This window comes from Nerophis ophidion, linkage group LG24 (genome assembly GCF_033978795.1).
Source record: "Nerophis ophidion isolate RoL-2023_Sa linkage group LG24, RoL_Noph_v1.0, whole genome shotgun sequence".
Taxonomy (NCBI): domain Eukaryota; kingdom Metazoa; phylum Chordata; class Actinopteri; order Syngnathiformes; family Syngnathidae; genus Nerophis; species Nerophis ophidion.
The window spans coordinates 4,468,735-4,495,499 of NC_084634.1; the positions used below are offsets into that span (position 1 = coordinate 4,468,735).

At 42.8% G+C, this 26,765-nt stretch overlaps 1 protein-coding gene across 1 annotated transcript in view; it reads right to left on the reverse strand.

Annotated features, from left to right (window-relative positions):
• Nucleotides 1-1,440: 1,440 nt before the first annotated feature.
• Nucleotides 1,441-26,765, reverse strand: part of psen1 (presenilin 1) — a 49,864-nt gene continuing 24,539 nt past the window's right edge. The window contains exons 4-11 of the mRNA XM_061885794.1: nucleotides 23,220-23,361; nucleotides 23,081-23,148; nucleotides 13,880-14,100; nucleotides 13,704-13,802; nucleotides 7,928-8,014; nucleotides 5,313-5,486; nucleotides 2,393-2,511; nucleotides 1,441-2,304 (exon numbers count right to left, since the gene is read on the reverse strand). Of these exons, the coding sequence (XP_061741778.1) occupies nucleotides 2,149-2,304; nucleotides 2,393-2,511; nucleotides 5,313-5,486; nucleotides 7,928-8,014; nucleotides 13,704-13,802; nucleotides 13,880-14,100; nucleotides 23,081-23,148; nucleotides 23,220-23,361 (1,066 nt within the window). The 3' untranslated portion in view covers nucleotides 1,441-2,148. The remainder of the gene's footprint in view (nucleotides 2,305-2,392; nucleotides 2,512-5,312; nucleotides 5,487-7,927; nucleotides 8,015-13,703; nucleotides 13,803-13,879; nucleotides 14,101-23,080; nucleotides 23,149-23,219; nucleotides 23,362-26,765) is intronic.

Consider the following 26,765-nt stretch of genomic DNA (forward strand, 5'->3'; position numbering starts at 1 on the left):
AACCGAAGTGGTGAGTTATTATTTTTTCCTACGATTCATTCTGTCCTCCAATTTTTGAGTGATTTTTTTGTTAACCATTATTAGATTAAGAGTAAGTGTAGAAATGTTCAGTCATTGTTTTCTTCCTCCTGTTGGAGCGTTTTGATTTCATAAGTTTTATAGCGTCATCCCTGACCCCTTAATTGTTTCCACCTGTTTCCCATTAACCTCGTGTGTCATATAAGCCCACGCCTCCCCTTGTTCTGTGCCAGATTGTCTCAAGTTTTTCGTGTCTGTCTTGCGTTCATATTCCTGCATCCTGAATTCCCACGTCTCTATTTTGAGTTTGACTTTTCTCCTCGTCAGTAGAGTGAATTTTGCTATTTAGTTTTTTCAACCGAAGTGGTGAGTTATTATTTTTTCCTACGATTCATTCTGTCCTCCAATTTTTGAGTTATTTTTTTTTTAACCATTATTAGATTTAAGAGTAAGTGTAGAAATGTTCAAAGTCATTGTTTTCTTCCTCCTGTTGGAGCATTTTGAATTAATAAGTTTTATAGCGTCATCCCTGACCCCTGATTGTTTCCACACGTTACCCTGTTACCCTCATGTGTCATATAAGCCCACGCCTCCCCTTGTTCTGTGCGGGTTGTCTCTTTTTGTGTTTTCCTCCTTTTTAGGAGTGATTCTCGGTTGTTCCCTTTTTTTTTTTTAAACCTTTTTCGCCGACAGTTTTTATTATTGTAGATATTGTATTACTCTGACTGTGAAAGTGAAAGATCTGTCAAAATAAAAGCCCAACAAAGTATCCCTACTCTGCATCTGAGTCCAATCCTTTGTCCAAGCCTGACACTTTAGATGAAAAATTGTATCTCTGCGATTAATCATGATTTGTTTGGAGTCAACTATTAAAAAAATTCGATTAATCACTGTGGAGAGGCGGAGGCGACGGAGCGGCAGGGCACGCTGGAGCCCGGCTCAAGATGGCGGAAAGGAGGCAGAGAATGCGAGCAATGGCGAGGCGGGGCGTGCTGGGAGCGACGCCGCAGGCGAGATCAGGTGCGGTGATCGCGTAACTGGACACAATGTATCTCCTCTCAATGTATAAAAGAGGGCAGAAGGAAGAGATATGGAGGCAGAAGGAGTTGGAGAGCCCGCAGCAGTGGATGAGGAGCGAAAGAGACAGAGAGCCAGACTCAGACGACGACGGGAGCGGCTGAAGAGCAAGACGGAGGAGCGAGCAGTCGTAGGGATGACGGCGCAAAAGACTTTCTTTATTTGAAAAAATAAACAAGAGTCAAACCTGCACGAGAATGTCCTTCCTTGGCGGTCCATGGAACCCGCACGACGGCAAGAGTCCGTCACAATCACGATTAAATATTGTAAAAGGTTGGACAGCCCTACGTTTTAACTATTGTTGCGCAGTCCTTGCATACCTAATAAATTGACCGGTGGGGCTCGTTCATATTTTCAGTCTTTATTTAAAAAAAGGAACACACTTGCATAACTGACATGTACACGTAAAGAACAGACCCCCCCCCAAAAAAATAAGCACAGTCACTCCAAATATTTCCTCAAAAGACAAAACTGCGCCAGTGCGGCCGACATCATGTGACTATTGAGTTCTTCTTCTTCTGCATATGCGGCGGGGGCACGAGTGGGACGCAGGGAGTCGGTTACAGCACCGGGCGAATGATTGCAGGTTTGATTCCCGGGGAACGCAATTTACAAAAAAAAAATTAAATTAAAAAAGGTGGGACTGATGTGCCCCTGAGCAAGGCACTGGACCTCCTACAACTCAGGCTGACAAGGTCAGGTTGCTGGTTGAACTTTGACCTCCCCAGAGTGACTCAAGTGAAATGTACCAACGTGGGATTCGAACGGCGCGAGGGAGGAGCTCGGTCGATCGCCTCAACTTCCTGGCGGTCCCTGAGCAAGGCACCTGCCGCCCCAGTAGTGGTCAGACCGGGAGTGAGGAACGCCGAGGTGGGGCAGAGTCCCACTGGGAGTCTGAAGTCTGTGTAGTGCCTGAGACCGGATGAAAAAAACCGCGAGTCGACACCTCGGCGGAACTTTAGAGACGATAATAATAAACGGCCTCCTCCCGGCGGGGGCGGGGAGAGGGGGGGGGGCGGTAGTGGGAAAGCGAGGTGTAGAAAAAGGGTGTGGCTAAATGTAGAACTGGTGCAGCGCCAGCTGGTCCATGAAGGGTCGCACCAGGTTATCCGTGGCAAAGTAGAAGACCAGGCCGAAGAAGATGGAGATGGGCAGAGCGGGCAGGGCCTTCTTGAAGATGGCGAGCAGGAGCAGGGTCAAACACAAGCCCTGTGGGGAGGTTCGGGGGTGGGGGGGGGTTACACGGCGGACATCAAGACACCGACGACAAGGCGTCGCCCGATAATAAGCGACTCACGATGAGGATGGCGACGAAGCAGGCCAGCGTGGTGTTCCAGTCGCCGCTGGCGGCGGCCGAGGCTTTTCCCACCAGCATGCTGTAGAAGATGAAGTCTCCCAGCCCCAGCTTGACGCCCCCTGGCGACACAGAACGCCACATTGAGGCCGAGGCTGGCTCCCGGTTCCCTAGCCTCTACTTGGAATTAACGCACATGCGGACGTCGTGGTCGGCAAACACTGGCTGTTCTACACTACCAGGGAAAACGCCGTCCCAAAGGGGGCGGGGCTTGGGAGCGAGCATGATTGACACATCCCACTTACCTTGGAGCCAATGTGAGAATGTAAAGATTGGCTGCTCTTTTGCTTTGGCGGGTCTAAACAATAAACTACATCTCCCAGAATCCTCTGCACTTAAAAAGTCATGTTTGTAGAAATAACCGTGAGCATTGTGTTGGTGTTCATGACAGTGTGTTTCTCCTAAACACGCCTGACTCTTCATACGGCAGTTTTAAGTCTTGTTTTGTTGGACGTATACCTCAATAATATCGTACCCTTGCCTTAATACCACAATGATATCGCACTTTGGCCTTAATACCGTGACAAACTCGTACCCTGGCCTTAATACCACAATAATATCGCCCCCTGGCCTTAATACCACAATAATATCGTACCCTGGCCCTAATACCGTGATATCGTCGTACCCTGGCCTTAATATTGTGATATCATCATACACTGGCCTTAAAACCACAATAATATCGGACCCTGCCCTTAATATCACATAATGTCGTAACCTTGCCTTAAGACCACAATAATATCGTACCCTGGTCTTAATACCACAATAATATCGTACCCTGGCCTTAATACCACAATAATATCGTACCCAGGCCTTAATACCACAATAATATCGTACCCAGGCCTTAATACCACAATGATATCGTACCTTGGCCTTAATACCACAATAATATCGTACCCTGGCCTTAATACCACGATAATATCGTAACCTGGCCTTAATACCACAATGATATCGTACCTTGGCCTTAATACCGTGACAAACTCGTACCCTGGCCTTTATACCACAATAATATCATACCCTGGCCTTTATACCACAATAATATCATATCCTGGCCTTTATACCACAATAATATCATATCCTGGCCTTAATACCACAATAATATCGTACCCTGGCCCTAATACCGTGATATCGTCATACCCTGGCCTTAATATTGTGATATCATCATACACTGGCCTTAAAACCACAATAATATCGGACCCTGCCCTTAATACCACATAATGTCGTAACCTTGCCTTAAGACCACAATAATATCGTACCCTGGTCTTAATACCACAATAATATCGTGCCCTGGCCTTAATACCACAATAATATCATACCCTGGCCTTAATACCACAATAATATCGCACCCTGGTCTTAATACCACGATATCGTACCCTGGCCTTAATACCACAATAATATCGTACCCTGGCCTTAATACCACAATAATATCATACCCTGGCCTTAATACCACAATAATATCATACCCTGGCTTTACTACCACAATAATACCCTACCCTGGCCTTACTACGACAATATCATACCCTGGCCTTAATACCACAATAACATCGTACCCTGGCCTTAATACCACAATAATATCGTACCCTGGCCTTAATACCACAATAATATCGTACCCTGGCCTTAATACCACAATAACATCGTACCCTGGCCTTAATACCACAATAATATCGTACCCTGGCCTTAATACCACAATAATATCGTACTCTGGCCTTAATACCACAATAACATCGTACCCTGGCCTTAATACCACAATAATATCGTACCCTGGCCTTAATACCACAATAATATCGTACCCTGGCCTTAATACCACAATAATATCGTACCCTGGCCTTAATACCACAATAACATCGTACCCTGGCCTTAATACCACAATAATATCGTACCCTGGCCTTAATACCACAATAATATCGTACCCTGGCCTTAATACCACAATAATATCGTACCCTGGCCTTAATACCACAATAACATCGTACCCTGGCCTTAATACCACAATAATATCATACCCTGGCCTTGATACAACGATGATATCGCACCCTGGCCTTAATACCACAATAATATCATACCCTGGCCTTAATACCACAATAATATCATACCCTGGCCTTAATACCACAATAATATCATACCCTGGCCTTAATACCACAATAATATCAAACCCAGTCTTAATACCACAATATCCTACCCTGGCCTTAATACCACAATAATATCGTACTCTGGCCTTAATACCACAATAACATCGTACCCTGGCCTTAATACCACAATAATATCAAACCCAGTCTTAATACCACAATAATATCATACCCTGGCCTTAATACCACAATAATATCATACCCTGGCCTTATTACCACAATAATATCGTACTTTGGTCTTAATACCACAATAATATCATACCCTGGTCTTAATACCACAATAACATCGTACCCTGGCCTTAATACCACAATAACATCGTACCCTGGCCTTAATACCACAATAATATACAGTACATAAGTTATCGGTGGTCCGTATTGAACAGCGGGCAGTTATTGCTATTAGTATTGGCTCGAAAAAAAACATTGTGCATCCTTAGTTCAAGGTGAAATATGTCCTGGAACCAATTATTCAAGCTAACATTGTTTCCTGTGCAGAAATTAGCTTCACTTACAAACCGTTTTCAATTACCAATTAAGTTTGTAAACTGAGGTTCCACTGTAAATTATTGGTGAGATATATTATTAGAGATGAGACTAATTGGCTTATGTTAATGTTTTGTTCAGGTCTAGTACTTCAGCCTACCTTGTCCTACTTTGGATCGGTTTTAACCTTCATAGTGGACTCCCATCCCGTATGACGGACGTTCTCAGGTGCGAGTAAGAAAAGCCGACATGGCACTCACTCTCCTCGTCGTCATCTTCCACGGGAGGACGGTCCGACGGCATCTCCTGGATCGCCCGCCGACTCTGCTCTGTGGACTGGAGCGGCCCCAGCTGGTGCTCCTGGTGGCTGACCCAGGACACGGAAAAGCCGCCGTCGTCCTGCGATGGGCTGGCTGGCGCCGGGGACGCCACGGCTGTGGATAGGTGTCAACGAGTTAGCCGGATAAATGTGTTAAATAATGTTCTAATCAGCCTGACCAAAGCCTAAGGTTTATGTGTTGAATAATTTACTAATCAGCCTGACCAATGCCTAAGGTTTATATAGTAAATAATGTTCTAACCAGCCAGACCAAAGCCTAAGGTTTATGTGGTAAAAAAATGTTCTAATCAGCCTGACCAAAGCCTAAGGTTTATATGTTAAATAATGGTCTAATCAGCCTGACCAAAGCCCAAGGTTTATATGTTAAATAATGGTCTAATCAGCCTGACCAAAGCCCAAGGTTTATATGTTAAATAATGGTCTAATCAGCCTGACCAAAGCCCAAGGTTTATGTGTTAAATAATTTGCTAATCAGCCTGACCAAAGCCTAAGGTTTATGTGGTAAAAAAATGTTCTAATCAGCCTGACCAAAGCCTAAGGTTTATGTCTTGAATAATGTTCTAATCAGCCTGACCAAAGCCTAAGGTTTATGCGTTAAACAATGTTCTAATCAGCCTGACCAATGCCTAAGGTTTATATGTTAAATAAAGTTTTAATCAGCGTGACCAAAGCCTAAGGTTTATGTCTTTAATAATGTTCTAATCAGCCTCTCCAATGCCTAAGGTTTATGTGTTAAATAATGTTCTAATCAGCCAGACAAAAGCCTAAGGTTTATATGTTAAATAAAGTTTTAATCAGCGTGACCAAAGCCTAAGGTTTATGTCTTCAATAATGTTCTAATCAGCCAGACCAAAGCCTAATGTTTATGTGTTAAATAAAGTTTTAATCAGCGTGACCAAAGCCTAAGGTTTATGTCTTGAATAATGTTCTAATCAGCCAGACAAAAGCCTAAGGTTTATGTGTTGAATAATGTTCTAATCAGCCTGACCAAAGCCTAAGGTTTATGTGTTAAATAATGTTCTAACCAGCCAGACCAAAGCCTAAGGTTTATATAGTAAATAATATTCTAATCAGCCTGACCAAAGCCCAAGGTTTATGTGTAAATAATTTACTAATCAGCCTGACCCAAGCCCAAGGTTTATATGTTAAATAATGGTCTAATCAGCCTCTCCAATGCCTAAGGTTTATGTGTTAAATAATTTACTAATCAGCCTGACCAAAGCCTAAGGTTTATGTGTTAAATAATTTTCTAATAAACTTGCCCAAAGCCTAAGGTTTATGTATTAAATAATTTTCTAATAAACTTGCCCAAAGCCTAAGGTTTATGTATCAAATCATTTTCTAATAAACTTGACCAAAGCCTAAGGTTTATGTATTAAATAATGTTCTAATCAGCCTGACCAAAGCCTTAGGTTTATGTGTTAAATAATTTTCTAATAAACTTGACCAAAGCCTAAGGTTTATTTGTTAAATTATGTTCTAATAAACTTGCCCAAAGCCTAAGGTTTATGTATTAAATAATTTTCTAATAAACTTGCCCAAAGCCTAAGGTTTATGTATCAAATAATTTTCTAATAAACTTGACCAAAGCCTAAGGTTTATGTGTTAAATAATTTGCTAATCAGCCTGACCAAAGCCTAAGGTTTATGTGGTAAAAAAAATTTTAATCAGCCTGACCAAAGCCTAAGGTTTATGTGTTAAATAAAGTTTTAATCAGCCTGACCAAGGCCTAAGGTTTATGTGGTAAAAAAATGTTCTAATAGGCCAGGACAAAGCCTAAGGTTTATGTGTTAAATAATTCTAATCAGCCTGACCAAAGCCTAAGGTTTATGTGTTAAATAATTTTCTAATAAACTTGACCAAAGCCTAAGGTTTATTTGTTAAATTATGTTCTAATAAACTTGCCCAAAGCCTAAGGTTTATGTATTAAATACATTTCTAATAAACTTGACCAAAGCCTAAGGTTTATGTATTAAATAATGTTCTAATCAGCATGACCAAAGCCTAAGGTTTATGTATTAAATAATGTTCTAATCAGCATGACCAAAGCCTTAGGTTTATGTGTTAAATCATTTTCTAATAAACTTGACCAAAGCCTAAGGTTTATTTGTTAAATTATGTTCTAATAAACTTGCCCAAAGCCTAAGGTTTATGTATTAAATAATTTTCTAATAAACTTGCCCAAAGCCTAAGGTTTATGTATCAAATAATTTTCTAATAAACTTGACCAAAGCCTAAGGTTTATGTATTAAATAATGTTCTAATCAGCCTGACCAAAGCCTAATGTTTATGTGTTAAATAAAGTTATAATCAGCCTGACCAAAGCCTAAGGTTTATGTGATGAATAAAATAATAATCTTTGGTTTCTTTATCATTTAACAAGCTTGTGTAAACTGCAAGTAGGCTCGATACCCTGTAATTATTGACTTGGTACGATTACTAAGTCAACGTGCATATTTGAGCGTGCCCCAGACCCCTCTATAGCGGATAAGTTGGGCCCCGAGGTCATGAAGGTTTGTCCGTGGAATCACTCACCGTCATGAAGCGGAGGCGAGGCTGCGTCCCCAGAGCTCCTCCTGGGCTGGTCCGTGTCGGCCATGTTGACGAGCCACACCATCGTAGCTTCGGGAGGAAAAGTAGACGCATTACGTGGACATTCCGGCCCTTTCCGCACGGCGCTTCATTTCTATACAGTTCACACGCGTTCTAATCTGGACTCTGGAATTTTGTGTGGCGTTTGCATGTTCTTCCTGGGGTTGTGTGGCTTCCTTCCCTGCACGCTGGCTTCCTTTTCGTATCTCAAAAACATGCACGTTATGTCTGTGGTCTGTACTTTGTCTTCATGGAGTAAAGTAAAGACAATATGTTGAATTCCAGTTCAGGGGCGTCGCCAGACAGATTTCACTGGGGCACATGCCCCATTGTTGATCTGCAGTGCCCCAGTAAAAATGTCACCAATACAAAAAAACGCTTCAGAGTTTTTAAGTCTACATAACACAGACAACAGCGCACATACTACTTGGTATGGTAATTGATTGCTACTGTATTCACTCCACGAAACAATGAGCACATGGCTAATTAATATGGTCATTTATTCACGTGTGGATCGAGACTTTGGTAGAGAGAGAGAGTGAGAGAGGATGAGAATCTCTGCGTGAGGTAGGTAACGTTAGCCAACAACAATTTGCCCACATCTGAGGTCCTCTCCAAGGTTTCTCATAGTCGGGCTATAGAGCTTTTTCATTTCGGGCTCCAGTACTTTGGAATGCCCTCCCAGTAAAAGTTTGAGATGCCACCACAGTAGAAGCATTTAAGTCTCACTTTAAAACTCATTTGTATACTCTAGCCTTTAAATAGACTCCCTTTTTAGACCAGTTGATCTGCCGTTTCTTTTCTTTTTCTCCTATGTCCCACTCTCCCTTGTGGAGGGGGTCCGGTCCGATCCGGTGGCCATGTACCGCTCGCCTGTGTATCGGTTGGGGACATCTCTACGCTGCTGATCCGCCTCCGCTTGAGATGGTTTCATGTGGACGGGACTCTCGCCGCTGTCTTGGATCCGCCTTGAACTGAACTCTCGCGGCTGTGTTGGAGCCACTATGGATTGAACTTTCACAGTATCATGTTAGACCCGCTCGACATCCATTGCTTTCGGTCCCCTAGAGGGGGGGGGTTGCCCACATCCGAGGTCCACTCCAAGGTTTCTCATAGTCGGGCTATAGAGCTTTTTCATTTCGGGCTCCAGTACTCTGGAATGCCCTCCCGGTAAAAGTTCGAGATGCCACCACAGTAGAAGCATTTAAGTCTCACCTTAAAACTCATTTGTATACTCTAGCCTTTAAATAGAATCCCTTTTTAGACCAGTTGATCTGCCGTTTCTTTTCTTTTTCTCCTATGTCCCACTCTCCCTTGTGGAGGGGGTCCGGTCCGATCCGGTGGCCATGTACCGCTCGCCTGTGTATCGGTTGGGGACATCTCTACGCTGCTGATCCGCCTCCGCTTGAGATGGTTTCCTGTGGACGGGACTCTCACCGCTGTCTTGGATCCGCCTTGAACTGAACTCTCGCGGCTGTGTTGGAGCCACTATGGATTGAACTTTCACAGTATCATGTTAGACCCGCTCGACATCCATTGCTTTCGGTCCCCTAGGGGGGAGAGGGGGGGTTGCCCACATCTGAGGTCCTCTCCAAGGTTTCTCATAGTCGGGCTATAGAGCTTTTTCATTTCGGGCTCCAGTACTCTGGAATGCCCTCCCGGTAAAAGTTCGAGATGCCACCACAGTAGAAGCATTTAAGTCTCACCTTAAAACTCATTTGTATACTCTAGCCTTTAAATAGACTCCCTTTTTAGACCAGTTGATCTGCCGTTTCTTTTCTTTTTCTCCTATGTCCCACTCTCCCTTGTGGAGGGGGTCCGGTCCGATCCGGTGGCCATGTACCGCTCGCCTGTGTATCGGCTGGGGACATCTCTGCGCTGCTGATCCGCCTCCGCTTGAGATGGTTTCCTGTGGACGGGACTCTCGCCGCTGTCTTGGATCCGCCTTGAACTGAACTCTCGCGGCTGTGTTGGAGCCATTATGGATTGAACTTTCAGAGTATCATGTTAGACCCGCTCTACATCCATTGCTTTCGGTCCCCTAGGGGGGAGAGGGGGGGTTGCCCACATCTGAGGTCCACTCCAAGGTTTCTCATAGTCGGGCTATAGAGCTTTTTCATTTCGGGCTCCAGTACTTTGGAATGCCCTCCCAGTAAAAGTTTGAGATGCCACCACAGTAGAAGCATTTAAGTCTCACTTTAAAACTCATTTGTATACTCTAGCCTTTAAATAGACTCCCTTTTTAGACCAGTTGATCTGCCGTTTCTTTTCTTTTTCTCCTATGTCCCACTCTCCCTTGTGGAGGGGGTCCGGTCCGATCCGGTGGCCATGTACCGCTCGCCTGTGTATCGGTTGGGGACATCTCTACGCTGCTGATCCGCCTCCGCTTGAGATGGTTTCATGTGGACGGGACTCTCGCCGCTGTCTTGGATCCGCCTTGAACTGAACTCTCGCGGCTGTGTTGGAGCCACTATGGATTGAACTTTCACAGTATCATGTTAGACCCGCTCGACATCCATTGCTTTCGGTCCCCTAGAGGGGGGGGGTTGCCCACATCCGAGGTCCACTCCAAGGTTTCTCATAGTCGGGCTATAGAGCTTTTTCATTTCGGGCTCCAGTACTCTGGAATGCCCTCCCGGTAAAAGTTCGAGATGCCACCACAGTAGAAGCATTTAAGTCTCACCTTAAAACTCATTTGTATACTCTAGCCTTTAAATAGAATCCCTTTTTAGACCAGTTGATCTGCCGTTTCTTTTCTTTTTCTCCTATGTCCCACTCTCCCTTGTGGAGGGGGTCCGGTCCGATCCGGTGGCCATGTACCGCTCGCCTGTGTATCGGTTGGGGACATCTCTACGCTGCTGATCCGCCTCCGCTTGAGATGGTTTCCTGTGGACGGGACTCTCACCGCTGTCTTGGATCCGCCTTGAACTGAACTCTCGCGGCTGTGTTGGAGCCACTATGGATTGAACTTTCACAGTATCATGTTAGACCCGCTCGACATCCATTGCTTTCGGTCCCCTAGGGGGGAGAGGGGGGGTTGCCCACATCTGAGGTCCTCTCCAAGGTTTCTCATAGTCGGGCTATAGAGCTTTTTCATTTCGGGCTCCAGTACTCTGGAATGCCCTCCCGGTAAAAGTTCGAGATGCCACCACAGTAGAAGCATTTAAGTCTCACCTTAAAACTCATTTGTATACTCTAGCCTTTAAATAGACTCCCTTTTTAGACCAGTTGATCTGCCGTTTCTTTTCTTTTTCTCCTATGTCCCACTCTCCCTTGTGGAGGGGGTCCGGTCCGATCCGGTGGCCATGTACCGCTCGCCTGTGTATCGGTTGGGGACATCTCTACGCTGCTGATCCGCCTCCGCTTGAGATGGTTTCCTGTGGACGGGACTCTCGCCGCTGTCTTGGATCCGCCTTGAACTGAACTCTCGCGGCTGTGTTGGAGCCACTATGGATTGAACTTTCACAGTATCATGTTAGACCCGCTCAACATCCATTGCTTTCGGTCCCCTAGAGGGGGGTGGGGGTTGCCCACATCTGAGGTCCTCTCCAAGGTTTCTCATAGTCGGGCTATAGAGCTTTTTCATTTCGGGCTCCAGTACTCTGGAATGCCCTCCCGGTAACAGTTCGAGATGCCACCACAGTAGAAGCATTTAAGTCTCACCTTAAAACTCATTTGTATACTCTAGCCTTTAAATAGACTCCCTTTTTAGACCAGTTGATCTGCCGTTTCTTTTCTTTTTGTCCTATGTCCCACTCTCCCTTGTGGAGGGGGTCCGGTCCGATCCGGTGGCCATGTACCGCTCGCCTGTGTATCGGTTGGGGACATCTCTATGCTGCTGACCCGCCTCCTCTTGGGATGGTTTCCTGTGGACGGGACTCTCGCCGCTGTCTTGGATCCGCCTTGAACTGAACTCTCGCGGCTGTGTTGGAGCCACTATGGATTGAACTTTCACAGTATCATGTTAGACCCGCTCGACATCCATTGCTTTCGGTCCCCTAGGGGGGAGAGGGGGGGTTGCCCACATCTGAGGTCCACTCCAAGGTTTCTCATAGTCGGGCTATAGAGCTTTTTCATTTCGGGCTCCAGTACTCTGGAATGCCCTCCCGGTAAAAGTTCGAGATGCCACCACAGTAGAAGCATTTAAGTCTCACCTTAAAACTCATTTGTATACTCTAGCCTTTAAATACACTCCCTTTTTAGACTAGTTGATCTGCCGTTTCTTTTCTTTTTCTCCTATGTCCCACTCTCCCTTGTGGAGGGGGTCCGGTCCGATCCGGTGGCCATGTACCGCTCGCCTGTGTATCGGTTGGGGACATCTCTACGCTGCTGATCCGCCTCCGCTTGAGATGGTTTCCTGTGGACGGGACTCTCGCCGCTGTCTTGGATCCGCCTTGAACTGAACTCTCGCGGCTGTGTTGGAGCCACTATGGATTGAACTTTCACAGTATCATGTTAGACCCGCTCGACATCCATTGCTTTCGGTCCCCTAGGGGGGAGAGGGGGGGTTGCCCACATCTGAGGTCCTCTCCAAGGTTTCTCATAGTCGGGCTATAGAGCTTTTTCATTTCGGGCTCCAGTACTCTGGAATGCCCTCCCGGTAAAAGTTTGAGATGCCACCACAGTAGAAGCATTTAAGTCTCAACTTAAAACTCATTTGTATACTCTAGCCTTTAAATAGAATCCCTTTTTAGACCAGTTGATCTGCCGTTTCTTTTCTTTTTCTCCTATGTCCCACTCTCCCTTGTGGAGGGGGTCCGGTCCGATCCGGTGGCCATGTACCGCTCGCCTGTGTATCGGTTGGGGACATCTCTGCGCTGCTGATCCGCCTCCGCTTGGGATGGTTTCCTGTGGACGGGACTCTCGCCGCTGTCTTGGATCCGCCTTGAACTGAACTCTCGCGGCTGTTGGAGCCACTATGGATTGAACTTTCACAGTATCATGTTAGACCCGCTCTACATCCATTGCTTTCGGTCCCCTAGAGGGAGGGGGGTTGCCCACATCTGAGGTCCTCTCCAAGGTTTCTCATAGTCGGGCTATAGAGCTTTTTCATTTCGGGCTCCAGTACTCTGGAATGCCCTCCCGGTAAAAGTTCGAGATGCCACCTCAGTAGAAGCATTTAAGTCTCACCTTAAAACTCATTTGTATACTCTAGCCTTTAAATAGACTCCCTTTTTAGACCAGTTGATCTGCCGTTTCTTTTCTTTTTCTCCTGTCCCACTCTCCCTTGTGGAGGGTGTCCGGTCCGATCCAGTGACCATGTACTGGTTGCCTGTGTATCGGCTTGCCTGTGTATCGGCTGGGGACATCTCTGCGCTGCTGATCCGCCTCCGCTTGGGATGGTTTCCTGCTGGCTCCGCTGTGAACGGGACTCTTGCTGCTGTGTTGGATCCGCTTTGGACTGGACTCTCGCGACTGTGTTGGATCCATTACGGATTGAACTTTCACAGTATCATGTTAGACCCGCTCGACATCCATTGCTTTCCTCCTCTCCAAGGTTCTCATAGTCATCATTGTCACCGACGTCCCACTGGGTGTGAGTTTTCCTTGCCCTTATGTGGGCCTACCGAGGATGTGGTAGTGGTTTGTGCAGCCCTTTGAGACACTAGTGATTTAGGCCTATATAAGTAAACATTGATTGATTGATTGATATCGGAGTCGACTTGGACAATATCGGAATATGGGCAAAAAAAAGCTATCATCAGACATCTTTACTTACAAGAGTAGATGAGAGCAGGAAAGATGGGTTCGTTCCTCTCCTGAGCCGTCTCCACCAAGATCCTCAGAGGGCCTTTCGGACAAAGCACCGCCAACAGATCTGCGGGAAAAACGGGGGCAGAGTTGACAAAACTGGGACCGAGGGGGGAAAGTTCCGGGCGAGACGTGAATGTTCACCGTAGATGGAAATGACCGCCAATATGAGCCAGGCGGTCCACTCGGGAAGGTACTTGATGAACACCAGCGCCATGAGAGCGCTGATCATGATGAGGTAAGCCTGCTGGAGGCGCAGCGGACCTTTCCAATGGATGCAAATCATTCCCACCACCCCAAAGTTCCAGATGATGATGGCCACGGTGAAGTAGTCCATGGCCACGTTGTAGTTCTTGAACACCTCTCTGGCGGGAAAGTAGGCGAGGTCAGGGTAGGGCTGGGCGACGTATCGATATATTTGTGTCTGTGCGATATAGAAAATGACTATGTGGTGATATTGGAGTATACGTCCTCACGCAGTTTCTCCCTCTTTCTTGTCTCTCCTTCTCAAAGAGACATAAAACAAGCGCACCTTCTTACATACAGTGGGGCGAAAAAAGTAGTCAGCCAGCGATTTTTAAGTTCTCCCAGTTAAAATGATGACAGAGGTCTGAATTTTCATCATAGGTACCCTTCAACTGTGAGAGACAGAATGTGGAAAAAAAATCCAGGAATTTTAAAGAATTTATTTGTAAATTATGGTGGAAAATAATGATGGACATGGGAGGAGTTCGGGGAAGCGATTCTGGACCACCGTCCGCCGCCTCAGGAAGGGGAAGCAGTGCACTGTCAACACCGTGTATGGTGCGGATGGTGTTCTGCTGACCTCAACTGCGGATGTTGTGGATAGGTGGAAGGAAGACTTCGAAGACCTCCTCAATCCCACCAACACGTCTTCCTATGAGGAAGCAGTGCCTGGAGAATCTGTGGTGGACTCTCCTATTTCTGGGGCTGAGGTCGCTGAGGTAGTTAAAAAGCTCCTCGGTGGCAAGGCCCCGGGGATGGACGAGAGCCGCCCGGAGTTCCTTAAGGCTCTGGATGCTGTGGGGCTGTCTTGGTTGACAAGACTCTGCAGCATCGCGTGGACATCGGAGGCGGTACCTCTGGATTGGCAGACCGGGGTGGTGGTTCCTCTTTTTAAGAAGGGGGACCGGAGGGTGTGTTCCAACCATCGTGGGATCACACTCCTCAGCCTTCCCGGTAAGGTTTATTCAGGTGTACTGGAGAGGAGGCTACGGGGAAGCGATTCCGGACCACCGTCCGCCGCCTCAGGAAGGGGAAGCAGTGCACTGTCAACACCGTGTATGGTGCGGATGGTGTTCTGCTGACCTCGACTGCGGATGTTGTGGATAGGTGGAAGGAAGACTTCGAAGACCTCCTCAATCCCACCAACACGTCTTCCTATCAGGAAGCAGTGCCTGGGGAATCTGTGGTGGACTCTCCTATTTCTGGGGCTGAGGTCGCTGAGGTAGTTAAAAAGCTCCTCGGTGGCAAAGCCCCAGGGGTGGACGAGATCCGCCCGGAGTTCCTTAAGGCTCTGGATGCTGTGGGGCTGTCTTGGTTGACAAGACTCTGCAGCATCGCGTGGACATCGGAGGCGGTACCTCTGGATTGGCAGACCGGGGTGGTGGTTCCTCTCTTTAAGAAGGGGGACCGGAGGGTGTGTTCCAACTATCGTGGGATCACACTCCTCAGCCTTCCCGGTAAGGTTTATTCAGGTGTACTGGATAGTCGAACCTCGGATTCAGGAGGAACAGTGTGGTTTTCGTCCTGGTCGTGGAACTGTGGACCGGCTCTATACTCTCGGCAGGGTTCCTGAGGGTGCATGGGAGTTTGCCCAACCAGTCTACATGTGCTTTGTGGACTTGGAGAAGGCATTCGACCGTGTCCCTCGGGAAGTCCTGTGGGGAGTGCTCAGAGAGTATGGGGTATCGGACTGTCTTATTGTGGCGGTCCGCTCCCTGTATGATCAGTGCCAGAGCTTGGTCCGCATTGCCGGCAGTAAGTCGAACACATTTCCAGTGAGGGTTGGACTCCGCCAAGGCACTGATTCTGTTCATAACTTTTATGGACAGAATTTCTAGGCGCAGTCAAGGTCTTGAGGGGTTCCGGTTTGGTGACCGCGGGATTAGGTCTTTGCCTTTTGCAGATGATGTGGTCCTGATGGCTTCATCTGACCGGGATCTTCAGCTCTCACTGGATCGGTTCGCAGCCGAGTGTGAAGCGACCAGAATGAGAATCAGCACCTCCAAGTCCCGAGTCCATGGTTCTTGCCCGGGAAAAGGGTGGAGTGCCATCTCCGGGTTGGGGAGGAGACCCTGCCCCAAGTGGAGGAGTTCAAGTACCTAGGAGTCTTGTTCACGAGTGAGGGAAGAGTGGATGGTGAGATCGACAGGCGGATCGGTGCGGCGTCTTCAGTAATGCGGACGTTGTACCGATCTGTTGTGGTGAAGAAGGAGCTGAGCCGGAAGGCAAAGCTCTCAATTTACCGGTCGATCTACGTTCCCATCCTCACCTATGGTCATGAGCTTTGGGTCATGACCGAAAGGATAAGATCACGGGTACAAGCGGCCCAAATGAGTTTCCAGGTCTCTCCCTTAGAGATAGGGTGAGAAGCTCTGCCATCCGGGAGGAACTCAAAGTAAAGCCGCTGCTCCTCCACATGGAGAGGAGCCAGATGAGGTGGTTCGGGCATCTGGTCAGGATGCCACCCGAACGCCTCCCTAGGGAGGTGTTTAGGGCACGTCCAACCGGTAGGAGGCCACGGGGAAGACCCAGGACACGTTGGGAAGACTATGTCTCCCGGCTGGCCTGGGAACGCCTCGGGATCCCCCGGGAAGAGCTGGACGAAGTGGCTGGAGAGAGGGAAGTCTGGGCTTCCCTGCTTAGGCTGTTGCCCCCGTGACCCGACCTCGGATAAGCGGAAGATGATGGATGGATGGATGGATGGATGGATGGATGGTGCGGAATAATAACAAAGAAATAATAAAACGCACCAGTTTCAATAGGGTCCTTGGCCCATGGCAAAGGACTCCTGCGGAGTACTTTGCCATGGGCCGGACCCTAATAATAATAATGGATTAGATTTATATAGCGCTTTTCTATTGTTATATACTCAAAGCGCTCACAAAGAAGTGGGAACCCATCATTCATTCACACCTGGTGGTGGTAAGCTACATCTGTAGCCACAGCTGCCCTGGGGTAGACTGACGGAAACGTGGCTGCCAGTTTACACCTCCCACCACCACCAATCATCCATTCATCATTCATTCACCAGTGTGAGCGGCACCGGGGGGGCAAAGGGTGAAGTGTCCTGCCCAAGGACACAACGGCAGCGACTTTGATGTCCATAGGTGGGAAGCGAACCTGCAACCCTTAGGTTTCTGGCACGGCCGCCCTACCCACTACGCCATGCCGCCCCGTATAAACTCAACTCGTTGTGTTTGGAGGAAGAAGAATACTGAGTTGCATCCCAAGAACACCATACCTACTGTGAAGCATGGGGGTGGAAACATCATGCTTTGGGGCTGTTTTTGATCCGTGTTACGGAAAGAATGAATGGGGCCATGTATCAAAACCTCCTTCCATCAGTGAGAGCTTTGAATGGTTGACCAAATACTTATTTTCCACCATCATTTACAAATAAATTCCTGGATTTTTTTTCCAAATTCCGTCTCTCACAGTTGAAGTGTACCTATGATGAACATTACAGACCTCTGTCACCATTTTAAGTGAGATAACTTGCACAATTCGTGGCTGACTAAATACTTTTTTGCCCCAGTGTAAAACCAGCGCACCTTCTTATATACGTCACATGCAACCAGAGGTAGCGACATGGTAACGTTAGCTGTGATGCCAGCGGTGCGGTGCGAGTGGTAATACGAGTGCGAATCTGGTAACAAGGAAGAAGAATGAATTCCTGAGGAAAAACAGCAAGGGCTGCATCGTCTGGCGGTGGTTTGGCTTCAAGCGGGAAGATGCCGAACAGACAACAGTAATATGTCAAGTATGCGGCAAAAGCGTTGCTACAAAAGGTGACTTTACTGTTAATTTGTAGCATAATTTGAAAAGTCACCAGGGGTCACCAACGCGGCACCAGGTCACCCGTAAGAACCAGATGAGTCGCCCGCTGGCCTGTTCTAAAAATAGCTCAAATAGCAGCACTTACCAGTGAGCTGCCTCTATTTCTTAATATGTATTTTTTAGATATTTTTGGGGAAAATGTTGCACATTTTGTGTTTGCCATATAAAAAACTAAGTTGTTGTTTTTTAAAGAAAGGCCTAAAAAAAAAAAAAAACAACAAGAAACATAATAAACAACCATAAAAGTTATAATTGACGGATAGATCTGAAGTTGATCTCGAGACTATTGTGTAAAAAGTTTTCTTAAAAATGTGCGATTTATTTTTTTAACACTTTACTGAGCAGGACCCTTTTGGATCGCCAATAATTTTAGTGTGACTTTTTTAAGTGTCATTGCTCAAAAAATAATAATACATTTAAAATCAATGTTGTTATGAGCTACAATTATAATATAACCTGAAATATTCCACTTTGAAATTGTATTGGAGGAAAATGTTGCATATTTTGTGGTTTTTCCATTAAAAAAACAGGGTTTTCTTTGACAAAAAAGGCATACAACTTAAATCTAAAAATAAAAACGTTATATTGATTGATAGACCTAATGTGGATCTAGAGCAGGGGTCACCAACGTGGTGCCCGTGGGCACCAGGTCGCCCGTAAGGACCAGATGAGTCGCCCGCTGGCCTGTTCTAAAAATAGCTCGAATAGCAGCACTTACCAGTGAGCTGTCTCTAATTTTTAAATTTCATTTATTTACTAGCAAGCTGGTCTCGCTTTGCTGGACATTTTTAATTCTAAGACAGACAAAACTCAAATAGAATTTGAAAATGCAAGAAAATATTTTAAAGACTTGGTCTTTACTTGTTTAAGTAAATTCATTAATTTTTTTTTACTTCAGAAAGACAATTTTAGAGAAAAAATACAATTTGAGTTTTGTCTCTCCCTAAGACAGACAAAATTCAAATAAAATTTGAAAATCCAAGAAAATATTTTAAAGACTTGGTCTTTACTTGGTTAAATAAATGTATTTATTTTTTTACTTTGCTTCTTATAACTTTCAGAAAGACAATTTTAGAGAAAAAATACAACCTTAAAAAATGATTTTTAGGATTTTTAAACACATATACCTTTTTACCTTTTAAATTCCTTCCTCTTCTTTCCTGACAATTTAAATCAATGTTCAAGTATTTTTTTTATTTTTTTATTATAAAGAATAATAAATACATTTTAATTTAATTTTTCATTTTAGGTTCTGTTTTTTCGACGAAGAATATTTGTGAAATATTTCTTCAAACTTATTATGAATACAATTCAAAAAAATCATTCTGGCAAATGTAGAAAATCTTTAGAATCAAATTTAAATCTTTTTTCCAAATCTTTTGAATTTCTTTTAAAATTTTGTTCTGGAAAATCTAGAAGAAATAATGATTTGTCTTTGTTAGAAATATAGCTTGGTCCAATTTGTTATATATTCTAACAAAGTGCAGATTGGATTTTAACCTATTTAAAACATGTCATCAAAATTCTAAAATTAATCTTAATCAGGAAAAATTACTGATTTTTTTAATTTTTTCAAGTGAAGTGAAGTGAATTATATTTATATAGCGCTTTTCTCTAGTGACTCAAAGCGCTTTTACATAGTGAAACCCAATATCTAAGTTACATTTAAAGCAGTGTGGGTGGCACTGGGAGCAGGTGGGTAAAGTGTCTTGCCCAAGGACACAACGGCAGTGACTAGGATGGCGGAAGCGGGAATCGAACCTGCAACCCTCAAGTTGCTGGCACGGCCGCTCTACCAACCGAGCTATACCGATTCGAATTAGCTAGTTTCTCTTCATTTTTTCGGTTGAATTTTACAGAGTCGAAACTGAAGATCAACTATGTTACAAAATTTAAGTTTCATTTTTTTCCTGTTTTCTCCTTTTTTAAACCGTTCAATTAAGTGTTTTTTTCATCATTTATTCTCTACAAAAAAAACTTCCGTAAAAGGAAAAAAAATGTATGACGGAATGACAGACAGAAATACCCATTTTTTATATATATATAGATTTATTTATTTTAGGTAAATTGAGCAAATTTGCTATTTCTGGCAATTTATTGAAGTGTGTATCAAACTGGTAGCCCTTGGCATTAATCAGTACCCAAGAAGTAGCTCTTGCTTTCAAAAAGGTTGCTGACCCCTGCTCTACATTCTAAAATTAATCCATAATTTTTTTCAAAAACATTGGAATCATCTAGTTTTTCTCCATTTTTTTCGGTTGAATTTTAAAGAGTCGAAATTGAAGATAAAATGTTTCAAAATAAAATTGTCATTTTTTTTTCTGTTTTCTCCTCTTTTGAACCGTTCAATTAAGTGTTTTTTACATTTATTCTCTACAAAAAACCTTCCGTAAAAGGAAAAAAAATGTATGACGGAATGACAGACAGAAATACCCACTTTTTTATATATATTTATATTTATTTATTGAAGGTAAATTGAGCAAATTGGCTATTTCTGGCAATTTATTGAAGTGTGTATCAAACTGGTAGCCCTTGGCATTAATCAGTACCCAAGAAGTAGCTCTTGCTTTCAAAAAGGTTGCTGACCCCTGCTCTACATTCTAAAATTAATCCATAATTTTTTTCAAAAACATTCCAATCATCTAGTTTTTCTCCATTTTTTTCGGTTGAATTTTAAAGAGTCGAAATTGAAGATAAAATGTTTCAAAATAAAATTGTCATTTTTTTTTCTGTTTTCTCCTCTTTTAAACCGTTCAATTAAGTGTTTTTTTTACATAATTTATTCTCTACAAAAAACCTTCCGTAAAAGGAAAAAAAATGTATGACGGAAATACACACTTTTTTATATATATTTATATTTATTTATTAAAGGTAAATTGAGCAAATTGGCTATTTCTGGCAATTTATTGAAGTGTGTATCAAACTGGTAGCCCTTGGCATTAATCAGTACCCAAGAAGTAGCTCCTGCTTTCAAAAAGGTTGCTGACCCCTGCTCTACATTCTAAAATTAATCCATAATTTTTTTCAAAAACATTCGAATCATCTAGTTTTTCTCAATTTTTTTTCGGTTGAATTTTAATGAGTCGAAATTGAAGATAAAATGTTTCAAAATAAAATTTTCATTTTTTTTTTCCTGTTTTCTCCTCTTTTAAACCGTTCAATTAAGTGTTTTTTTTTTACATTTATTCTCTACAAAAAACCTTCCGTAAAAGGAAAAAAAATGTATGACGGAATGACACAGAAATACCCATTTTTTTATATATATTTATATTTATTTATTAAAGGTAAATTGAACAAATTTGCTATTTCTGGCAATTTATTGAAGTGTGTATCAAACTGGTAGCCCTTGGCATTAATCAGTACCCAAGAAGTAGCTCTTGCTTTCAAAAAGGTTGCTGACCCCTGCTCTACATTCTAAAATTAATCCATAATTTTTTTCAAAAACATTTGAAATATCTAGTTTTTCTCCATTTTTTTTCGGTTGAATTTTGAATTTTAAAGAGTCGAAATTGAAGATAAAATGTTTCAAAATAAAATTGTCATTTTTTTCCTGTTTTCTCCTCTTTTAAACCGTTCAATTAAGTGTTTTTTACATTTATTCTCTACAAAAAACCTTCCGTAAAAGGAAAAAAAATGTACGACGGAATGACAGACAGAAATACCCACTTTTTTATATATATATTTATTTATTAATTTGAGGTAAATTGAGCAAATTGGCTATTTCTGGCAATTTATTGAAGTGTGTATCAAACTGGTAGCCCTTGGCATTAATCAGTACCCAAGAAGTAGCTCTTGCTTTCAAAAAGGTTGCTGACCCCTGCACTTATTTATTACTTTATTTTTGTTTCCACATTTAAAAAAAAAACATAATTTTTAAGGTGTGGCGGCTAATATTTTGCCGCGGTGCTTTGCCAAAATGAGCCAATAAGAGGAAACCTTGTTATTTGTACCTTTTTAGTGTTGAATCGTCATTAGGAGGGACTTTTTTTTTATGGTTTGTGTTGTGGTTTGTGCAGCCCTTTGAGACACTAGTGATTTAGGGCTATAGAAGTAAACATTGATTGATTGATTGATTAGTAAACTGTTTCAAAATTTAATTTTCATTTTTTTCCTGTTTTCTCCTCTTTTAAACCGTTCAATTAAGTGTTTTTTACATAATTTATTCTCTACAAAAAACCTTCCGTAAAAGGAAAAAAAATGTATGACGGAATGACAGACAGAAATACCCACTTTTTTATATATATTTATATTTATTTATTAAAGGTAAATTGAGCAAATTGACTATTTCTGGCAATTGATTAAAGTGTGTATCAAACTGGTAGCCCTTGGCATTAATCAGTACCCAAGAAGTAGCTCTTGCTTTCAAAAAGGTTGCTGACCCCTGCATAGCTCAGTTGGTAGAGTGGCCGTGTCAGCAACTTGAGGGTTGCAGGTTCGATTCCCGCTTGTGCCATCCTAGTTACTGCCGTTGTGTCCTTGGGCAAGACACTTTACCCACCTGCTCCCAGTGCCACCCACACTGCTTTAAATGTAACTTAGATATTGGGTGTCACTATGTAAAGCGCTTTGAGTCACTTGAGAAAAGCGCTATATAAATATAATTCACTTCACATTACTTTATTTTTGTTTCCACATTAAAAAAACACCATAATTTTTAAGGTGTGGCGGCTAATATTTTGCCGTGGTGCTTTGCCAAAATGAGCCAATAAGAGGAAACCTTGTTATTTGTACCTTTTTAGTGTTGAATCGTCGTTAGGAGGGACTTTTTTTTTATGGTTTGTGTTGTGGTTTGTGCAGCCCTTTGAGACACTAGTGATTTAGGGCTATAGAAGTAAACATTGATTGATTGATTAATAAACTGTTTCAAAATTTGCTTTCCTGTTTTCTCCTCTTTTAAACCGTTCAATTAAGTGTTTTTTGTATCATTTTTTCTCTACAAAAAACCTTCCGTAAAAGGAAAAAAAATGTGCGACGGAATGACAGACAGAAATACCCACTTTTTTATATATATTTATATTAATTTATTAAAGGTAAATTGAGCAAATTGGCTATTTCTGGCAATTTATTGAAGTGTGTATCAAACTGGTAGCCCTTGGCATTAATCAGTACCCAAGAAGTAGCTCTTGCTTTCAAAAAGGTTGCTGACCCCCGGTGTATCGTGACATGGCCTACAAATATCGAGATATCAACAAAAGGCCGTATCGCCCAACCGTCAGGGTAACGGGAAAGACGGCCGTGACACGTGAAGGAGGCGGGGCTTACTTGAGGTAGATGACCGAGAAGAGGAAGAGCAAGAATAGGGAGGCGCAGAAAAGCCAGCCTTGGATCACCTGTCCAAAAAGCAAACATAACAGCAGAGTGACAGCGCCTTTTTCGAGGTGTTTAGGCGTGCGTGACGTACCTTGTAGCAACGGTACTTGTACAACAGCACCAGCACCAAAGTCATCACGATGATCACCGTGATCATGATGGTGGCGTTCAGGATGGAGTTGAGCGCCCTTTCGCCGACCGTGTCCGTGTCCTCAGAGAAAGGCGTGTAGATCCTGGTGGACGACATCTCGCGTTAGTCAGGGTTTACCCTCAATGGATTTAATTGCGGCAATATTTTAGCCGCCACATCTTAAAGGGGAACATTATCACCTATGTAAGCGTCAATATATACCTTGATGGTGCAGAAAAAAGACCATCTATTTTTTGAACCGATTTCCGAACTCTAAATGGGCGAATTTTGGCGAATTAAACGCCTTTCTGTTTATCGTGCTGGAGGCGATGACGTCAGAATGTGACGTCGCCGAGGTAACATAGCCGCCATTTTCATTTTCAACACATTACAAACACCGGGTCTCAGCTCTGTTATTTTCCGTTTTTTTTTACTATTTTTTGGAACCTTGGAGACATCATGCCAGGTTAAGTACACACTTGCCGTGCACTTCTTTATTTAGTTTTTTTTAGGTTTTTTGGAGAATGCGTGTTTTTGCACCTTAGTCTACAGTAGCACCAGAAATAGATGCTAGATTTGTTTGCCAGTCCTTTTTCATAGAAAAAAAAAATGACTAAAAGAATTGGACTTTACACTGTTACAAATATGCGCCACACTGTGAACCCACACCATACGAGGATGACTAACACATTTCGGGAGAACATAAACACAACAGAACAAATACCCAGAACCCCTTGCAGCACTGACTACCACCAAAACCCGCCCCCCACCACCAACCCCACCCATCTCGTTATTATTCTATTTTAAGATTTATTAGGCTGTGGAAAAAGTTAATGTTGATTTTTACCTCAGAAGGCTGCAAATAGAAAAGAGACATTAAATTGTATTTATTGGACCATTTATTTTTTTCCGTTTGTATTTTGAATGTTGATTTTGCACTATTAAGTTATATAATTATTGCATGTTCCATATTCAATGTTCAAGCAAATCCGTGTAGCAAACTAAGCAATAATTAACAATTTATTCTCTTGCTGCTTCAAGGCTTGAATGTTTGATTCATTCATTATTGTTATTTTATTTTCACATTTATTATTAGCCTGTGGACAATGTTTATTTTGATATTTACCTCAGAAGGCTGCAAATAGAAACGAGGCACTCAATTTTTTAAATTTATTTTATTTGATATACCATTGATATTTTTAATTATTATTATTAGGGTCCCCCAGGCCCTATCGAAACTGGTGCGTTTTATTATTATTATTATTATTCTTTATTATTATTCCGCTCCTTCGCACCCTAATTTGACCCCCTTAACATGCTTCAAAACAAATTTGACACACACGTCGGTCTGGCAAACCTTCCCAACTTATTAAGCAACCAAACCCCGAAAATGAAAATTGCGTGCTAGCGCCCCCTAAAAAGACACAAAAAACAGACTGCTTGTAACTTCCGTTAAGAATGTCGTAGAGACATGAAACAAAAACCTCTATGTAGGACTGACTTAGACCTAGATTTCCCATTAGAAACTTCTATACTTAAAATCAACAGGAAAATGGCAAAAACCCATTTAAAGCAAAGTTTTCACAAAAAATGCTATTTTTGCCTCTTTGCGCTGTAATTTGACCCCTTTAAAATGCTTCAAAACTCACCAAACTTGGCGCACACATCAGGACTGGCAAATATTGCCATCTAATGAAAAAACCAAACCCCAAAACTCAAAATTGCGCTCTAGCGCTATTTTTGAATAAAACACTGAAAAAACTGCTCCTAGGAAGAAAACACAGACAAAACTGCTTGTAACTTCCAGTAAGAATGTCAGAGAGACCTGAAACAAAAACTTCTATGTAGGTCTCACTTAGACCTACGTTTTAATAATCGACATCCTTCAGCAAAAATCAACAGGAAGTTAAAAATTACCCCTTCAAAATAAAAATTTTGTAAACACCCGTCACCTTTTTTCAAACGTTATCTCCTCTGAGCGCATTTGTCGTTTCGGCTTCAAACTCGCACAGGAGAGACTTTGAACCCTTCTGATTAAAATTTATTGAAGGAAATTTTATAAACTCTCCGGTGTGGATTTTACGCGCTTTCAAAAAACCCCTGGGCAAATTTTCCTAAAAAATGCCATTTGTGCCTCTTTGAGCTGTAATCAGACCCATTTAAAATGCTTCAAAGTGCAAGTTAAAGCTCTACTATGCCAAGCGAAAGCCATTTATCAACAACATCCAGAAACGCCGATCTATAATTTCAACCCCTTAACATAATTCAAAGCTCACCAAATTTTACACACACATCAGGACTGGCAAATATTGCCATCTAATGAAAAAACCAAACCCCAAAACTCAAAATTGCGCTCTAGCGCTATTTTTGAATAAAACACTGAAAAAACTGCTCCTAGGAAGAAAACACAGACAAAACTGCTTGTAACTTCCAGTAAGAATGTCGGAGAGACCTGAAACAAAAACTTCTATGTAGGTCTCACTTAGACCTACATTTTAATAATCGACATCCTTCAGCAAAAATCAACAGGAAGTTAAAAATTACCCCTTCAAAATAAAAATTTTGTAAACACCCGTCACCTTTTTTCAAACGTTATCTCCTCTGAGCGCCTTTGTCGTTTCGGCTTCAAACTCGCACAGGAGAGACTTTGAACCCTTCTGATTAAAATTTATTGAAGGAAATTTTATAAAGTCTCCGGTGTGGATTTTACGCGCTTTCAAAAAACCCCTGGGCAAATTTTCCTAAAAAATGCCATTTGTGCCTCTTTGAGCTGTAATCTGACCCATTTAAAATGCTTCAAAGTGCAAGTTAAAGCTCTACTATGCCAAGCGAAAGCCATTTATCAACAACATCCAGAAACGCCGATCTATAATTTCAACCCCTTAACATAATTCAAAGCTCACCAAATTTTACACACACATCAGGACTGGCAAATATTGCCATCTAATGAAAAAACCAAACCCCAAAACTCAAAATTGCGCTCTAGCGCTATTTTTGAATAAAACACTGAAAAAACTGCTCCTAGGAAGAAAACACAGACAAAACTGCTTGTAACTTCCAGTAAGAATGTCGGAGAGACCTGAAACAAAAACTTCTATGTAGGTCTCACTTAGACCTACGTTTTAATAATTGACATCCTTCAGCAAAAATCAACAGGAAGTTAAAAATTACCCCTTCAAAATAAAAATTTGGTAAACACCCGTCACCTTTTTTCAAACGTTATCTCCTCTGAGCGCCTTTGTCGTTTCGGCTTCAAACTCGCACAGGAGAGACTTTGAACCCTTCTGATTAAAATTTATTGAAGGAAATTTTATAAAGTCTCCGGTGTGGATTTTACGCGCTTTCAAAAAACCCCTGGGCAAATTTTCCTAAAAAATGCCATTTGTGCCTCTTTGAGCTGTAATTTGACCCATTTAAAATGCTTCAAAGTGCAAGTTAAAGCTCTACTATGCCAAGCGAAAGCCATTTATCAACAACATCCAGAAACGCCGATCTATAATTTCAACC